Source organism: Littorina saxatilis, linkage group LG7 (assembly GCF_037325665.1).
Source record: "Littorina saxatilis isolate snail1 linkage group LG7, US_GU_Lsax_2.0, whole genome shotgun sequence".
NCBI lineage: Eukaryota > Metazoa > Mollusca > Gastropoda > Littorinimorpha > Littorinidae > Littorina > Littorina saxatilis.
Window position 1 is genome coordinate 38,167,572 of NC_090251.1, and position 17,416 is coordinate 38,184,987.

Consider the following 17,416-nt stretch of genomic DNA (forward strand, 5'->3'; position numbering starts at 1 on the left):
AGAAACGAAAATGTAAAGCTTCGATTGGCCAAATTTTAAAATTCGGAAAGGTCACGTTGTATAATTATTATTTGCTGTTTGAAGTTGTTGTTAAATTTACAAATTGTAATTTGTAGCTGTGATCAAATTTATTACTTTTTGTTTTTATAACAGAAGTTATCCTCAGTCCATGTCTCAAAAGGGGTTACAGGATTAAACAAAAAATAAAACTTGGAACTTGAAACCTGTGTGCGTGTATGGTGTGTGTGTGTCAGTGTGCAGTGTGTCCGTTTGTGTGTGCGTCAGTGTGTGTGTGTGTTTGCCTAATAGATGAATGATAGGAAAATAGTACACATTCAGTGACGCATATATATCTTTTACATAAGACACGATTCAGAGGATATCATTTTTCTAAATCGCTTTTTTATGTGTTTTCTTTGTAAAAAAAAAAAAAAAAAAAAAAGATCGGGTAGTCGGCAGTGCCGTGTAAGCCCGGAACTGACCGGTGTTCGGCCTCCATTAGGTTTGATCAGTTGGTAGGCTGACAATGACTTAGTATGCAAGCTATTCGTTTCTTCGCTGCCATGAACAAAGAAAAAACCGGGCAATTCAGATTATCAGCAACATGGTTCATGCTTGACCTCTTGTGGACACCGCATGGTTGAATGACCCGGCACAAACGTTCTCCGATTTTGATTGGTGAATATTTATAGACAAGATTTTCAGCCTAGCAGAAGAGCTCCGAAAGGCCATAGGTGGTGGCATAGGTGGGACTGCAGAAAAGAAAGAATTTGTTCATCATCAAGGTCTGCTGAAACACCTAATAACCATAACATGTTAACGACTTTAATTATTTACCCAGAAGGTTGAGCGGAATGTGACATATTCGCAATTTACTTGGAAACGAAACAAAATCCCCTTTCGAGCTCGCTCGACGAACAGCTGCGTGTAAAAAAAAAAAAAAAGAGACCCCATGGGTGGGAACTCGGCGTAAAGGAGGTCACGTTAGATTCGAGAATCTCACGAGATCGAAAGGCGAAAGAAACATTAGTCAGCAGCGCAGTACGAGTTCAACTGTGGATGTTTGTGTGGAAATAGTACTGCGTATTGTGTGTGAAGCGTTGATACTGCCTGGAACGAGTGGAGAGAGTCCTGCCAGCAAATGACCGAATACAAGTTGGTGGTGGTTGGAGGTAAGTGCCGCTGCCAGTCGCTTTTGTGCCCGTGTCACTAAACCCGACGAAAAAAGCCGCATCCACTTACTCGGCAGGGGTAAAGGGATGACCACAGTCACCCTCCTCACAAATCCCATCTGATTCCTTTTGATGGCGATGCAGTCCTAATTTCGAGCTTGTAGTGCAGAGAAACGGGGTTTGAGATCGTCACAGCTTTCCCGTGTGGCGATCGAGGAACGCCTGGCTCGCGGAGATGGGCAATGATGATGAGACCGTAGTGTCAGAATGTCGAGTGCACGCAGCCAGTGTTTGTCAGTGGCAGTCAGTGTATGTGTTCAGGAGTGTAAAATGAAGACTCGTGCTTATTGTCCCTCGCCAGGCGCTCGATGTTTTTGAGGCAGTAGGTGTCAGGAATACAAACAGCTGACGCCCTTTCCTCATTTAGCTCTACAGGGGTGGAGTTTCCTTATAAATAGAATCACGGGTAGGCTCTTCAGAAGCCTTCATCATGCAGATGAACACTCATTTTGAAAACAGTCTTTGATGCTTCCTTGTCAGTTCCCATACTCTTGTTAATGTTATTACTGATTCATTTCCAATGTGTTGTTCATGTGTCCACCAAGTTTGTTTTCCTTGGGAGTTGTACAGCTGATTTGGTTCAGTTAGGGATTGCCAGTTCTAACAGTACAGGCATGGGACCAAGGGTAGGGCGGATGGTGGCGAGAGAGGTGAAGGGACGGGAATGTTTACAGTGTGCCGGGCTGTGAGCAGTGCCCGCCAGTGTTTAGCTCAGGCACCGTCGCGGGCTGTGAGCAGTGCCCACCAATGTTTAGCTCAGGCACCGTCGCGGCAGACGCGCCTTAGTTCTATTCTATGCAAGAAAATGCAGCGCGCTATTCTGGCCATCTGGCCAACTGTCGTCCTCATCTCTAAGGCAGACTGATACCAAGAGGTGTAAGTTACACCCGCCTTCAGGCTCAGGCATTTGCAAACGCTCGACTCAAGACTGAGTTCTAAGACTTCAAGTCAGGTCTCCTGAGCCAGCTCAGATGCATTCTAACACATGTACATTTATTGACATCAGTCTATCAGAAGATGTGACTGAGTAAGTGAGTGTTGCTTATTTCAGTGATTGTGAGAAAGGGATGTAACTTGTAAGCTGTTTCTTTTGGTAACAGTTGCAATGCCATATAAATGTTGTTGTTTTTCAAGATCAGAACTAAAGAAGACCAATAGACAAATTCCAAAAATAACTCTGTCGGGTTTGTATGGGTTGTGATAGAGTGAATACCCTTGCTTTTACTACGAGAAACATTGGATTTGGAGGGGCTAATCACTAGCGAGGGGCGTGTCGGAAACTTGTGGACAGGAACACGTGTGAATTTATTTGTCAGAGAAAAAGTAAGGGCATTCACTCCTTCACAAACAATACACACCCGACAAGAGTTATTTCCGAAAATACATACAGTACAAGTCAAGTGCATTGCTGTTGCATCTGTGTACTATAAGTGCATTGCATCTATGCATCATATGTAACACTTGTAAAGAGCTTATTGAAGTTATTCTTATTCAAAACCAGGCCCACCATGCATTGGCCTGTGTACATGGATTTGAACACAGCCCTATACTACAGTATACTATAAACTCAGGAACCTAGTCTCTACATGTAGGTCTCACAGATCACAAACTCAACAGTATTTTCTTTGTCATTGTTGTATTAGTGCATGTGCCAGTAAAATAAAATCAGTGATGAATAGTGTGGATTAGTGAACTTCCGTCCAGCTGATGTTTGAGTGTAAGAGTAAGACAGAAATAATACTTACATTGTGGAACTGCCCATTTGAAATCTCCAAAAGTCTATGAAGTGCAGGTCTTAAACAGGATGGAGTCTTGAAAGAGGGATAGAGGATTTACACAGAGGTTTATGTAACAGAAATTCTGAGAAAGTGGTGTGTTAAATTTCAACATTAAATAGCAAGTTAAAAGGAGGTTCTTTTGTACTTTACAACTGTTAGTGGTATACTGGACAAATTCAGGCAAAGAGTAGTAATAATAAATAACTTTTCTATGGTGCAAGCAGGAGTGCAACTGCAAGTCCTTAAATGGCTCAAGGCGCTTTATAAATACAATTTGCAATAATGAAAGCAACAAAAAGTAAGACCAAACTATAAAACTAAAAGGTTTGTTTGTTTGCTTAACGCCCAGCCGACCACGAAGGGCCATATCAGGGCGGTGCTGCTTTGGCATATAACGTGCGCCACACACAAGACAGAAGTCGCAGCACAGGCTTCATGTCTCACCCAGTCACATTATTCTGACACCGGACCAATCAGTCCTAGCACTAATCCCATAATGCCAGACGCCAGGCGGAGCAGCCACTAGATTGCCAATTTTAAAGTCTTAGGTATGACCTGGCCGGGGTTCGAACCCACGACCTCCCGATCACGGGGCGGACGCCTTACCACTAGGCCAACCGTGCCGGTAACTAACTAAAAGGGTAAGACTAAGAGTAGACTAAAACTATGGATTTAAAGCGGAAAAAAGGTTTTGGTGACTCGACAGACCTGTGAAAGTTGGCCCAAGAATAGTGAAACTTGAGACCAATAAACGAACCAATGGAGGCTGGGTTGAGAGAATTGAGAAGGATCTAGCTATGTTGCTTACCCTGGATGTGCAGTCAGCTGCTGCCATCTGTTGGCGATTGATACTGCTTTGGAACTCCGTTTCATGATCCCTGTTATGTATACTTCTTCTTTTTCTTTGTTCATGGGCTGTAACTTCCACGTTCACTCATGTTTTAGCACAAGTGGAATTTTATGACCGTTTTTATCCCGCCATTCAGGCAGCATACGCATGGGGGAAGCATGCTGGGTATTTTCATGTTTCTATAACCCACCGACCTATGACATGGATTACAGGATCTGTTCGTGCGCACTGGGTCTTGTGCTTGTGTGTACACACGAAGGGAGAGAGGGCACTAGCAGGTCTGCACATAAGTTGACCTGGGAGATCGGAAAAATCTCCACCCTTAAAGCCATATGTACTCGATGACTATACACGCTAATTGCTTTACCAACAGCTGGAGACATGCTAAATTAAGTTCCCTGCAAGATATTGTGGTCTAGGACCCCTTAAATGTTGAGATATAAATTTGAATTTTGATCTAGATCGTCCTATTTATAGATTTGCCAACAGAGGGAACGTTGACGCAAGGGAAATAACTCCGCGTCTTTGTTGACATCCTCACTTTTTCAGAGGCTAGAACAAGCTGTAATGCATGTATATGGTCCGCGCATGGCGATATATCGTCATTACATGGTCTTATGGTGCGTTTGACATCGATTATGGGCAAACTACACTTTGTAAACACGGGAGCGCGTACATATGCCTTTAACCCACCAGGCGGCCGCGGTCGTGATTTGAACTCACGACCTTCTGATTAAGAGGACATTGTCTTATCCACTACGCCACTGCGCCTGTCTGTTATGTATACAAACCTCCCCTTTCTTTGGAGACTTTTCGTGTTCTAATTTTTTTTCTTTGTGACAAAACTTACATACATGTACATTTACCTCCATTTTGATAGGATGCCATTCCATTCCTTTAAAGATCTGATTTTCTCAGATTTTGTTAGGAGGGGGAGGGTCAACTGTTCTCTTCTACTTGCTGTGGTTAAATATGTACATGAAAGTCTGGACTCGGGATCTAACAGGTAACAAGGTAAAACAAATTGGAATCAGGGCCTGTCTGCTCTGTTGGTGAGTGACCTGCTCTGTTTTTTTAGCACTTTTCTGTCTGTGAGAAGCTTAGGTATGACCCAGCCGGGGTTCGAACCCACGACCTCCCGATCACGGGGCGGACGCCTTACCACTAGGCCAACCGTAGAATTGGTCGGCACCCACCGTATTTTAGTTTGTATGTTCCCAATTTTTGGTGAACTTCCATCTGCAACTGTAGCCCCAGTTAGGTTACTAAGAATCCTTCTTTATCATGTATTATAGGCATGAACATTTCTCAAGTCGATTACAGTATAGCGTTCGTGGGATACTCCCAGCTTCGCTGGGATTAAGGCATACATTTGTGTGTAGACGAATGTGTCAGGGCACACTGGAATATTTAGAGGGTTGCATGAACTTCATCATTCAGGGAGAAAAAAAACCAGTACAGAATGCTGGTGACTTGAACAGTTTACCATAAAATCAATGTTTTAACTGCCAGCCTGTAACTAAATGGTTTCAGAATGTCACTGTCCCTAAACAATTATTTGCCATGAATCACCTGACCAGTTCCCAACCAGAATGTTACTGATATCACAGTGACACCCTTGAGAATAACCCCCAAAAAACTACATTGAAGGTGGCTGTTCACTTTCATGACAGGCATTTTTTTTAGTAGAGATAATAGACGAAGGGACGGGCGGGGATGTAGCTCAGTCGGTAGCGTGCTGGATTTGTATCCAGTTGGCCGCTGTCAGCGTGAGTTCGTCCCCACGTTCGGCGAGAGATTTATTTCTCAGAGTCAACTTTGTGTGCAGACTCTCCTCGGTGTCCGAACACCCCCGTGTGTACACGCAAGAACAAGACCAAGTGCGCACGAAAAAGATCCTGTAATCCATGTCAGAGTTCGGTGGGTTATAGAAACACGAAAATACCCAGCATGCTTCCTCCGAAAGCGGCGTATGGCTGCCTAAATGGCGGGGTAAAAACGGTCATACACGTAAAAGCCGTGGGAGTTTCAGCCCATGAACGAACAAACAAAAATAGACGAAGGGACAACAAAGGCTTGTACTTTTATGGGAAGTGTCCTTAGTCTTATTGGGAGTGTCCTTAGTCTTATTGGAAGTGTCTCTTAGTCTTATTGGGAGGATCCAAAAACAGATAGACTGCCAACGTTTCAAAATTCCGAATAAAAAACCAAGAATAGTAGGTAATTAGACAGTTATTTGAGACAAAACAAAATTCAGTAGTATGTCAACCCAAAGGTCGTTGAGACAAGACAGAATTACTTTGCCGTTATTTTGCAAGCGAGTTACAAGCCACACGATCGTGAGATAAGTTCATTATCTGTTTCATAAGTGTGTGTCTGTCTGCTTCAAAGACCTTTGGGTCATACGAGTAAATGTAACGTTTTGTTTTGTCTATAATAAACATTCTAATTACCTACCATTCTTGTTTTTACATTTAGTCAAGTTTTGACTAAATGTTTTAACATAGAGGGGGAATCGAGACGAGGGTCGTGGTGTATGTGTGTGTGTCTGTCTGTGCGTGTGTGTGTGTAGAGCGATTCAGACTAAACTACTGGACCGATCTTTATGAAATTTGACATGAGAGTTCCTGGGAATGATATCCCCGGACGTTTTTTTCCTTTTTTCGATAAATACCTTTGATGACGTCATATCCGGCTTTTTGTAAAAGTTGAGGCGGCACTGTCACACCCTCATTTTTCAATCAAATTGATTGAAATTTTGGCAAAGCAATCTTCGACGAAGGCCGGGGTTTGGTATTGCATTTCAGCTTGGTGGCTTAAAAACTAATGAGTGAGTTTGGTCATTAAAAATCGGAAACTTGTAATTAACATTATTTTTTTATTAAACGATCCAAAAACAATTTCATCTTATTCTTCGTCATTTTCTGATTCCAAAAACATATAAATATGTTATATTTGGATTAAAAACAAGCTCTGAAAATTAAAAATATAAAAATTAGTATCAAAATTAAATTGTCCAAATCAATTTAAAAACAATTTCATCTTATTCCTTGTCGGTTCCTGATTCCAAAAACATATAGATATGTTATGTTTGGATTAAAAACACGCTCAGAAAGTTAAAACGAAGAGAGGTACAGAAAAGCGTGCTATGCAGCACAGCGAAACCACTACCGCGCTGAACAGGCTCGTCAGTTTCACTCCGTTTTGCACAAGCGGCGGACTACGGTCATTGTGAAAAAAATGCAGTGCGTTCAGTTTCATTCTGTGAGTTCGACAGCTTGACTAAATGTAGCAATTTCGCCTTACGCGACTTGTTTTTATTCTTATCGGAGGGGCCTCACAACCCAGGTACCACTGTCAGTTCAAATTTAAATGTGTCAGTGGAAACTATCACAGACCTTGACTCACCCTGTAAATAATTTAAAAAATGTATCTCCTCCTGGAATGAGGTTATGTGTATTGAATTTGAAAGTAATTAAATTTCAGAGTTTGGATACTCATGATGCAAATGTGGAAGTATAAATATAATGACGTACTATAATAAAAGTATAAGAGTAGAATTTGTGAGTTTTGAAATAATTTCAACAGAGTGAGTACATTCTTCATACGTTTACTTTAAATTTTAGCAAAGAAATGATTGGTCGCTTCAACTAAGTTCAACTTGAACAACATGTAGAATTTATAGCAATTTTAACACTTAATGAACTGAATCATGCATGGTCCTGCAGTTGAAATAAACTTGGCCAAAACATTATTGCGACAAATTTTGCACCAAAATTATTAAAGCATTAAGTCCTGTGTCATTTCATTCAAACTATCAATGCCAGTAAAGGCTATTCACTTGAATTTCTGGATCACCTTTCATTTCTTTTACAGGGATCACGCAATAATTTTTGGGCCAAGTTTACATGAGAAAACATCACAGAGTGTTATCAGCAAACATTGATTGAATCAGTGTGCAGTGACCTACAATGAACGTACCACCACCAATGGTGTGTAGTTGGTTGACTAAGTATGTAAATAAAACAGGCAGGGTCTGTGTGACTAAGTATAGATCCCCGCTCAGCCCTATTTAATGTTCACCTGCATCGCTCCTGAAAGGGAAAAGGCACATGTATGCATGAACTGTGGTGATTGTATAAGTAAATTGTTTGGGTTATGGGCCCTGGTCTGTTTACACAAAGCATTATGTCTGTAATACCTGTGAGGATTAAAATATTCACCCATGGTCTGCGATGCTCGAGTTTGTATTTGTTGCTAGTTTAATATATCTCTTTAGCAGTCTTAATCACAGGGTTGTGAGCACGATGTGCTTTTCATTCTGTGATGTTATGCTAAACTTAGTTTAAACCTGTTTATGGTGTAACCTGTTTATGGTGTATATCAGTTACCATTCATACAATAAATTTGTAGTGCAAACTGTAGTTTTGGGTTTCTTTTTGAAACTAAAACAGTGAAAGCCCAAACTTTGCTTTGCTCTATTTTCTAGTGTTATTGTAATTATTATATTTTTTATTTTATTTATTATATTTATAGCATTGTTCTGTAAGTGCGACAAACTGCACAAACCGGCTGGGCTATAAAACCCCTATCCACCTCTCACACTCCTACTCATTTCCTGTAACATATTCTGTGAGATTAGTTCTTTGTTGCATGTAACGAGTATAATATTATTGTAAATTTGTATATTTATTTATTAATATAAAACATGACATTTTTTTTCTGTTGAAAAGGTGTTGTAAATGTAATTTTTTTTAAAAGATAAGAAATACAAGAAGTGTAGATATATTCATGACTGACCCGTCAAATGTATAGCTTTATTAGTTTACAGAATGAATAAAAACATGACCTCAAGCTGTTCATGCTGAGTCTCGGTTGAGTCACTCATGTTGTGTTGTTTTGTTGCAGCTGGTGGTGTAGGTAAAAGCGCCTTAACCATTCAGTTAATCCAGAACCAGTAAGTATCTCTTGTGCTATAATAATAATTAAGAGTTCAAAAAAAATGTTGATGTTTATAGGGTATATGTACTATTTTATGCTAGTTGTTAATATTAATTTAAACATAAATGTTGGTGAGCCTAAAAATTCATCTTAACATTAAGTGGTCGGCTTAATTGTTCTTCGTTGTTCTCATGTGATATGAGTTTGAGTCAAGAGAAAAAGGTTTGGAAATTAAAAATTTAAACAAAACAAAAACGCCCGTCAAAAAGGAAATGATAATTTTCACCTGCCACTTCATGATTAAATGAATAGATTAAAATTAATTTTACATGATGTGTAATGCACAGTTTTTAGCATGATGAATGAGGTAGCAGCTCCCTGTAGTTCATAGTTGAAGGCAGTTTGTGAATGCCACATGGCTTTTAGAATAAAAATTTACTTTTGATTGATAACTTCCTTCATCAAAAAGGGAAACGGTTGGCCAAAAAAAAACTGCCTCTAATTGTCCCAAGAGCTGTACAGAATTTTAGTGTTGATCGATACATTTGGTGAAAACAAATTTCAGAAGTCTGATTTGTATACTTCTCAGTTTCTTGTTTTTCATCAAGTTATTGTGGATGGGTATAATTTGTTTTTGTTTATTTAAAATTAAAGAGCACTTTAAGTTTGACATGGGTATGATTATAAATTAATTCTAACAACTTAAAGGAGAGTCATACTTGTGTGTTGTGTTTTGTTATAACTCGGTCAATCCATGAGTCATTACCATATATATGCTGATGAGTCTGTTTTTATCATTGCAGCTTTGTAGAGGAGTATGATCCAACAATCGGTGAGTTTTATTTATCGACGATTTTCTGTTATATTTGCCCTTTCTACTGAAGTAGTCCTGGTTTTGCTCTCGAAACAAGCCACAAATGTGTTTAGAATTGATGCTGAATGTTTACTCATTTTATGATAAATTGATAGCAGATGTTTAGTGGCCAAGTCTTACCTGTTTAAAAAAAGAAAAAGAAAAAAGCTGCTTCTGATGTTTGTTGTTTGTAACATCATAAATGATTGTGTCACTGATGAATATTGTAAAAAGAGTTACACTTACAGAAAATAGATCGGCGCTTAGGAAACATATATTTGTTAAACTATGTAATTGGGAGCTTTTATGCTGTTTTTAATCTGTAGATATTGTTTTCCGCTTAATAAATTGTTCTGTGAGCAAGTTCCAGCGGAACAGAAATTATAAATCACATTTTCTGAAAATGAGTCAAGATCTGAACTGAGAATGGTTAACTTGAATTATGATATACATGTATGTATTTAATAATTTACAAGACAAATACATTGGACAATTACAAATCTAACTTTCGATAGTCAAGCATATTGTTTAACATTTCACCTTTTTCTTTTTGTGTGCGGAAACTCATTTCTTTTATAATTATATATTTCTTGCAGCTCATTCACCCGTATATTTTGTGGAGTCAAAAGGTTTTATTTTATTTTTATTTTTATCTTCCTATTTTTAAAGCAAAGCCAAAGGTTTTTGGTCTTTGTAATAAACTGACAATATAGAAGGTTCATGGTTGGCATGGTAACGTTACTGTTCCAGAGGACTCGTACAGGAAGCAGGTTGTGATTGATGGGGAAACCTGTCTTCTGGACATTCTCGACACAGCGGGTCAAGAAGAATACAGGTGTCCCATGTTTTAGATGTCCTTATTTACCTGCCCTGTTGCCTTGTTAAAAATTCTATCCCTGCAAACCTTTATCATATATGTGTGGGTGGGTTTTTTTTAAAGGAGAAAGGGCTAACTTGAGATAACTTTTGTGCAAAACCAGAAAAACTGCCAACGCTAAATTAATCAGTAATCAACGCACACAGCATTTAGAACAACAAATAGTTGTCTGCTTGTGTTAGACAGTGGAATAGAGGGAGCTAACTGTTACAGTTATTTATGTGCATGTGAGTTATTGACCCACTTTGTGCGGTGACTTGTAACGTTATTCAACTTATTGTTCACAGCAGCTGCTGCAGATCTAATATCCATGTCAGGCCGTGAGCTTTATTGAACAGCAATACTGCTACACTATTATCACATAGGGCTAATGTGTTGCTCTCTGATTTCAGTCAGATACAGTGGAGCCTCCCTTGTAAGACCTAACACAAATCCTAGAAAGTCGGGTTCAAAGGGGGGGGGGGGGGGGGGGGGGGGGGGAGTGAGTGTGTGAGTGAATTAAAATGGAGGCAAAGTTGAAGGTATTACAGTAGAACCCCCCTTTTAAGACCTAAAAAAATCTGCTAAAATCAGGTCTTAAAAAGGAGGGAGTCTTAAAATAGGGGTAATTTTACAGAGGTTATGAACAGAAAGTCTGAGAAAACAAGGTCTTAAAAAGGAGGGAGTCTTAAATTGGGGGGTCTTAAAAGGGGGGTTCCACTGTACTATTAGGAACAGATTTTTTTTTAACCTGATCTGGGGAGGGGAGTGGAAGGGGAGTTTTAGATCCGGGGTCTGAATAGGGGGATTCCTCCGATCTCTTCATACATACATACATGTATAGACATGTAAATCAAGTATAATTTTAAGAGGATACGGACTAGCAAGCCTGTTAGTTTTTTGTTCGTTTGTTTGGGCAAACTTATGAAGTTCCTGTTGACTAATGAAACGCAAATTTTGGTCTTTCTTTCTTTCCCTTTTCTGTTCTTTGTCATTCTTCTATTATGTACATATATTTATTGTTATTGTTAATTTCTGCATGAGCGTTAACGTTGCAAGTGTTAACCTCATTGATGAACATTTGTTACAGTGCAATGAGAGACCAGTACATGCGGACAGGAGAGGGCTTTCTGTGTGTATTTGCTGTCAACAACCTCAAGTCTTTCGAAGATATAAACCAATACAGAGAGCAGGTACATCACTACATGTTTTCTGTGCATGTGTGCGTCTGCTGTCTCTCTCTCTCTCTCTCTCTCTCTCTCTCTCTCTCTCTCTCTCTCTCTCTCTCTCTCTCTCTCTCTCTCTCTCTCTCTCTGTCTCTCTCTCTCTGTCTCTCTCTGTCAGTCTGTGTTTTGTGTGTGTGTGTGTGAGAGAGAGATTCTTGGTGTGTCACCCATGCAGATGAAGTTCCCATGATCTGTAAGTAGCCTTTTTACATTTAGTCAAGTTTTGACTAAATGTTTTAACGTACAGGGGGAATCGAGACAAGGGTCGTGGTGTGTGTGTGTGTGTGCCTGTCTGTGCGTGTGTGTGTGTAGAGCGATTCAGACCAAACTACTGGACCAATCTTTATGAAATTTGACATGAGAGTTCCTGGGAATGATATCCCCGGAGGTTTTTTTCTTTTTTTCGATAAATACTTTTGATGACGTCATATCCGGCTTTTTGTAAAAGTTGAGGCGGCACTGTCACACCCTCATTTTTCAATCAAATTGATTGACATTTTTGTAAAGCAATCTTCGACGAAGGCCGGACTTCGGTATTGCATTTCAGCTTGGTGGCTTAAAAATTAATTAATGACTTTGGTCATTAAAAATCTGAAAATTGTAATAATTTTGTTTTAATATAAAACGCTCTAAATTTACATTCATCTTATTCTACATCATTTCCTGATTCCAAAAACATATAAATATGTTATATTTGGATTAAAAACAAGCTCTGAAAATTAAAAATATAAAAATTATGATCTAAATTAAATTTCCGAAATCGATTTAAAAACAATTTCATCTTATTCCTTGTCGGTTCCTGATTCCCAAAACATATTGATATGATATGTTTGGATTAAATCCACGCTCAGAAAGTTAAAACGAAGAGAGGTACAGTAAAGCGTGCTATGCAGCACAGCGAAACCACTACCGCGCTGAACAGGCTCGTCAGTTTCACTCCGTTATGCACAAGCGGCGGACTACGGTCATTGTGAAAAATTGCAGTGCGTTCAGTTTTCATTCTGTGAGTTCCACAGCTTGACTAAATGTTGTTATTTCGCCTTACGCGACTTGTTAGTTATTGTTATGGTTCTATTAAAACTCATTGATTACTCGATTGAAATAGTGTGTGTGTGTGTGATATTCTTGGTGTCTCACACAGTGTGTGTGTTCCTTTGACTATGACCGCAAATGTGAGCAACATTCAAGAAACTATGACTCTTCACATGAAGAAAGAGTTCAAGTTTCTCCTTTTAGACCTTATGAATATGAGTATTCTTTCCACTTACAATGGTGCAGCATGTTTTTGTTTTTTTTTGTGGTTTTTTTTCGTTCATGGGCTGAAACTCCCACGGCTTTTACGTGTATGACCGTTTTTACCCCGTCATTTAGGCAGCCATACGCCGCTTTCGGAGGAAGCATGCTGGGTATTTTCGTGTTTCTATAACCCACCGAACTCTGACATGGATTACAGGATCTTTTTCGTGCGCACTTGGTCTTGTGCTTGCGTGTACACACGGGGGTGTTCGGACACCGAGGAGAGTCTGCACACAAAGTTGACTCTGAGAAATAAATCTCTCACCGAACGTGGGGACGAACTCACGCTGACAGCGGCCAACTGGATACAAATCCAGCGCGCTACCGACTGAGCTACATCCCTGCCCTGTGCAGCATGTTTAATTCAAGTAGACTGTTCAAGTTAGTAACCTTTGCTTCTTTCTGTTGCAGATTAAGCGGGTAAAAGATGCAGATGAAGTTCCCATGGTCTGTAAGTAGCCTTTTTACATTTAGTCAAGTTTTGACTAAATGTTTTAACATAGACGGGGAATCGTGATGAGGGTGTGGTGTATGTATGTGTGAGTGTGTCTGTGTGCATGTATGTGTAGAGCGATTCAGAGAAAACTATCGGACCGATCTTCATGAAACTTCACATGAAAGTTCCTGGGTATGATATCCCCACATTTTTTTTTCATTTTGTCGATAAATGTCTGATGACATCATATCCGACTTTTTGTGAGGTGGCGCTGTCACACCTTCATTTTTACATTTAGTCAAGTTTTGACTAAATGTTTTAACATAGAGGGGGAATCGAGACGAGGATTGTGGTGTGTGTGTCTGTGCGTGTGTGTGTAGAGCGATTCAGACTAAACTACTGGACCGATCTTTATGAAAGTTTACATAAGAGTTCCTGGGTATGAACTTTTTCTAAAAGTTGAGGCGGCACTGTCACACCCTCATTTTTCAATAAAATTGATTGAAATTTTGGCCAAGCAATCTTCGACGAAGGCCGGACTTCGGTATTGCATTTCAGCATGGAGGCTTAAAAATTAATTGATGACTTTAGTCATTAAAAATCTGAAAATTGTAATTGAAATTATTTTTTTATAAAACGATCCAAAATTACTTTTATTTTATTCTTCATCATGTTCTGATTCCAAAAACATATAAATATGTTATATTCGGATTAAAAACAAGCTCTGAAAATTGAAAATATAAAAATTATGATTAAAATGGAATTTCCGAAATCGTTTTAAAAATAATTTCATCTTATTCCTTGTCGGTTCCTGATTTCAAAAACATATAGATATGATATGTTTGGATTAAAAACACGCTCAGAAAGTTAAAACGAAGAGAGGTACAGTAAAGCGTGCTATGCAGCACAGCGCAACCGCTACCGCGCTGAACAGGCTCGTCACTTTCACTGCCTTTTGCACTAGCGGCGGACTACGGTCATTGTGAAAAAATGCAGTGCGTTCAGTTTCATTCTGTGAGTTCCACAGCTTGACTAAATGTAGTAGTTTTGCCATACGCGACTTGTTTAAGCAAATTGGTTAACATTTTGATCGAGTAATCTTCGACGAAGCCCATACTTTGGTATTGCATTTCAGCCTGGAGATTTAAAAATTAATGAATGAGTTTGCTCATTAAACTTGTCATTAAAATAAATTTTTCGCAAACAGATTTAAAATTGATTGCATCGTATTCCACATCTTCTCCTGAATTAAAAAATATATAGATATGTCATGTTTACTCTAAAAATAAGTCCACTCAAACGGGATTGAGAGTAACTGTTATGGCTTCTCGAAGGAAGGCCTGAACATACAGACACACCAAAGCCGCCAGACCACATCACAAACAGAACTCTACAATCCACAGGTGTTGCCCACACACACACACAAACACACACACACACACACACACAGAAGCCGTATATATATATGTATATCTATATCTATAAATATATAGAGATAGATGACAGTGTATTTTTCGCGTGGCTATAAATTGATTCGACCTTTTCACTTTTACACTAAGGACAACTTACGGGTGCAAGGAAAGCGTTCTGGACAGTGCAGTGACATTCTAAAAATAGTAACGTAGTAACGGGAATATGGATTGACGCCACACGAAGGAAGGGAGATAAACGCTGAAAACACTGGAGAAGATAAGGAAGAGTTACTGGGAATGGATCCAGAGAAAAACCAAAATCGGTTCAGCGCTGTGCGCTGAGAGCATGTGTTGAAATATCTCATCGATGAGGTTGTGTCCGGGGTGTAGCTGAATACGGACTCTAAATTTGAAAAAGATCCACCGAGAACTTTGGCCGTGCATCGCGGACACACACACAAACACAAACACACACAGACACACACACAGACACAGACACACACACACACAGACACACACACACACACACACACACACACACACACACACACACACACACACACACACACACACACACATACACACACACACAGACAGACAGACAGACAGACAGATACAAGTCGTATAGATATATATATAGATTTCTTTAAGTGTAATTATCAATCTTTATTGTTTTTCAGTGGTAGGAAACAAGGTTGACTTGCCGATACGCAATGTGGAGCAGCGGCAAGGCAAACACATGGCAGAGATCTACCACATACCCTACGTTGAAACCTCAGCCAAGACTCGACAAGGGGTGGACGATGCTTTCTACACACTTGTTAGAGAGATTAGGAAATATGTAAGTCCTTTGCATTCTAATGGAACTTTTTTCTCTTGGCCAATTTCAACAGACCAACAAGTGTTTTGATATTGAACTGTTTCTCAACTCATTCTTTATATGAGGCTTTGCCAAAACGTGCTGGGGGGAGGGGGGGGGAGGGGGGGGGGGGTGTGCTTGGACATTTGTGACAAACCAAACCCTTTCAGTTGATTATTTTTTGTGTTTTAAGTGATACATTAGTCTTTGATGAACACATTTGTGTAATAAAAGAATGGTTTGTGCATTTGGGAAATGTGTACGGTTTGATAATATGCCATGATACGCCAATTTTGAGAAAAGCCACATGTGCAACAAAACTGACCACAGAAGCCATTAATATCATTTCATACAACTGGTGTTGATTTATTTCTAGTGAACAGACCCTGCAGAAGCATTATCAGTCTTTAAAAGTACATTTGGAGCCAAATCTTGAATGCAGTGTCACGTAATGTCGCAAGACGCTCAAACATCATAAAAGTCAAAACTGATACTTTCTGCTAAGTAACCACAAGAAGTATAAACCCTAAAATAAAATATAACACTTCAACAGAAACACTGACACATGTTAAAAATATCCCTAAAAGTTGTTAAAGTTTGCTAAAACAAGTTTGCTAAAACTAGTTAAACATGTTGTTGTAGGTGTCACGTGTTACAAAAATGTTGATGGACATGAAAATAGTCATAATATTTGAAATAAGAATGTAATACATACACTAACTTTTCATTTACAATCTAAAGATTAGGTTATTTCTGGAATATGAAAACAGAAACAATAGCAAAACATGTTAAAAGCAAGTCATAACAGCATTCTACGTGTCACATGTTACACTGTGTCAGTGGACATGAAATTATTCAAAATGTTATAAATGACAACTATAATATTAAATAGACCTTTAGGATACATTCATATTTTGAAGATTAGGTAATTATGGAACATCAAAACACCACCAAAAAAAGTAACATGTTCAAAACAGGTCAAATCTGCGTTCTACCTGTCACGTGTTACATGGAGTCAGTGGACATGAAATCAATCAAAATGTCAAAAATAACTGCAATATTCAAACAGACATTTAGAATACAGTTTTAACCTAATGACTAGGTACATCTTCGATTCTTTTTTTTTATGTTGGGAGGGGAACAATCTAATGAAAATATTCCTTCCCCCTGCTAACCCAAATGCATTTTTTCAGCTTTGGCTACAATATTTACAAGGACATAAATGTCTCCTCCTAAATCGTTACACGGACATGAACGTATCCTCCTGAATCGTAACACGGACATTAACAAAAACAGAGGATCATATTTTTCTTCCATCAAATTTGCCTCCTAAAGTAGCAAGCAGTTATTATAAGCTAATTCAATTCATTGGGAGAAGAATTATGGGCAAATTATGTGTCAAACGTTACAAAATGTCAGACAGTACAATATTTTCTCAACTTTACGGCTCGTCGTCTCCATGATTTCAATCGAATCGGTGACCGGAAACGCCATAGAAGCAAAGCTAGTGGTTTCCACGCTTTCGTATCAAATACTCGCAAAACTTCTTTGTGAAAATTGCAAAAATAACAAAATGTGTCAAATGTTACTTTTGGACATTAACTCCATCGATTCTTTTTAGCTACTAGATACAATAACTTCACAAATTCTGACTCAAATGCAACACACTGCTTTTAT

General features: G+C 39.0%; 1 protein-coding gene across 1 annotated transcript in view; it reads left to right on the plus strand.

Annotated features, from left to right (window-relative positions):
- The first annotated feature begins 984 nt into the window (after nucleotides 1-984).
- Nucleotides 985-17,416, plus strand: part of LOC138971406 (GTPase KRas-like) — a 29,585-nt gene continuing 13,153 nt past the window's right edge. Inside the window, exons 1-7 of the mRNA XM_070344130.1 lie at nucleotides 985-1,172; nucleotides 8,769-8,817; nucleotides 9,605-9,633; nucleotides 10,405-10,489; nucleotides 11,601-11,703; nucleotides 13,444-13,483; nucleotides 15,561-15,721. Of these exons, the coding sequence (XP_070200231.1) occupies nucleotides 1,142-1,172; nucleotides 8,769-8,817; nucleotides 9,605-9,633; nucleotides 10,405-10,489; nucleotides 11,601-11,703; nucleotides 13,444-13,483; nucleotides 15,561-15,721 (498 nt within the window). The 5' untranslated portion in view covers nucleotides 985-1,141. The remainder of the gene's footprint in view (nucleotides 1,173-8,768; nucleotides 8,818-9,604; nucleotides 9,634-10,404; nucleotides 10,490-11,600; nucleotides 11,704-13,443; nucleotides 13,484-15,560; nucleotides 15,722-17,416) is intronic.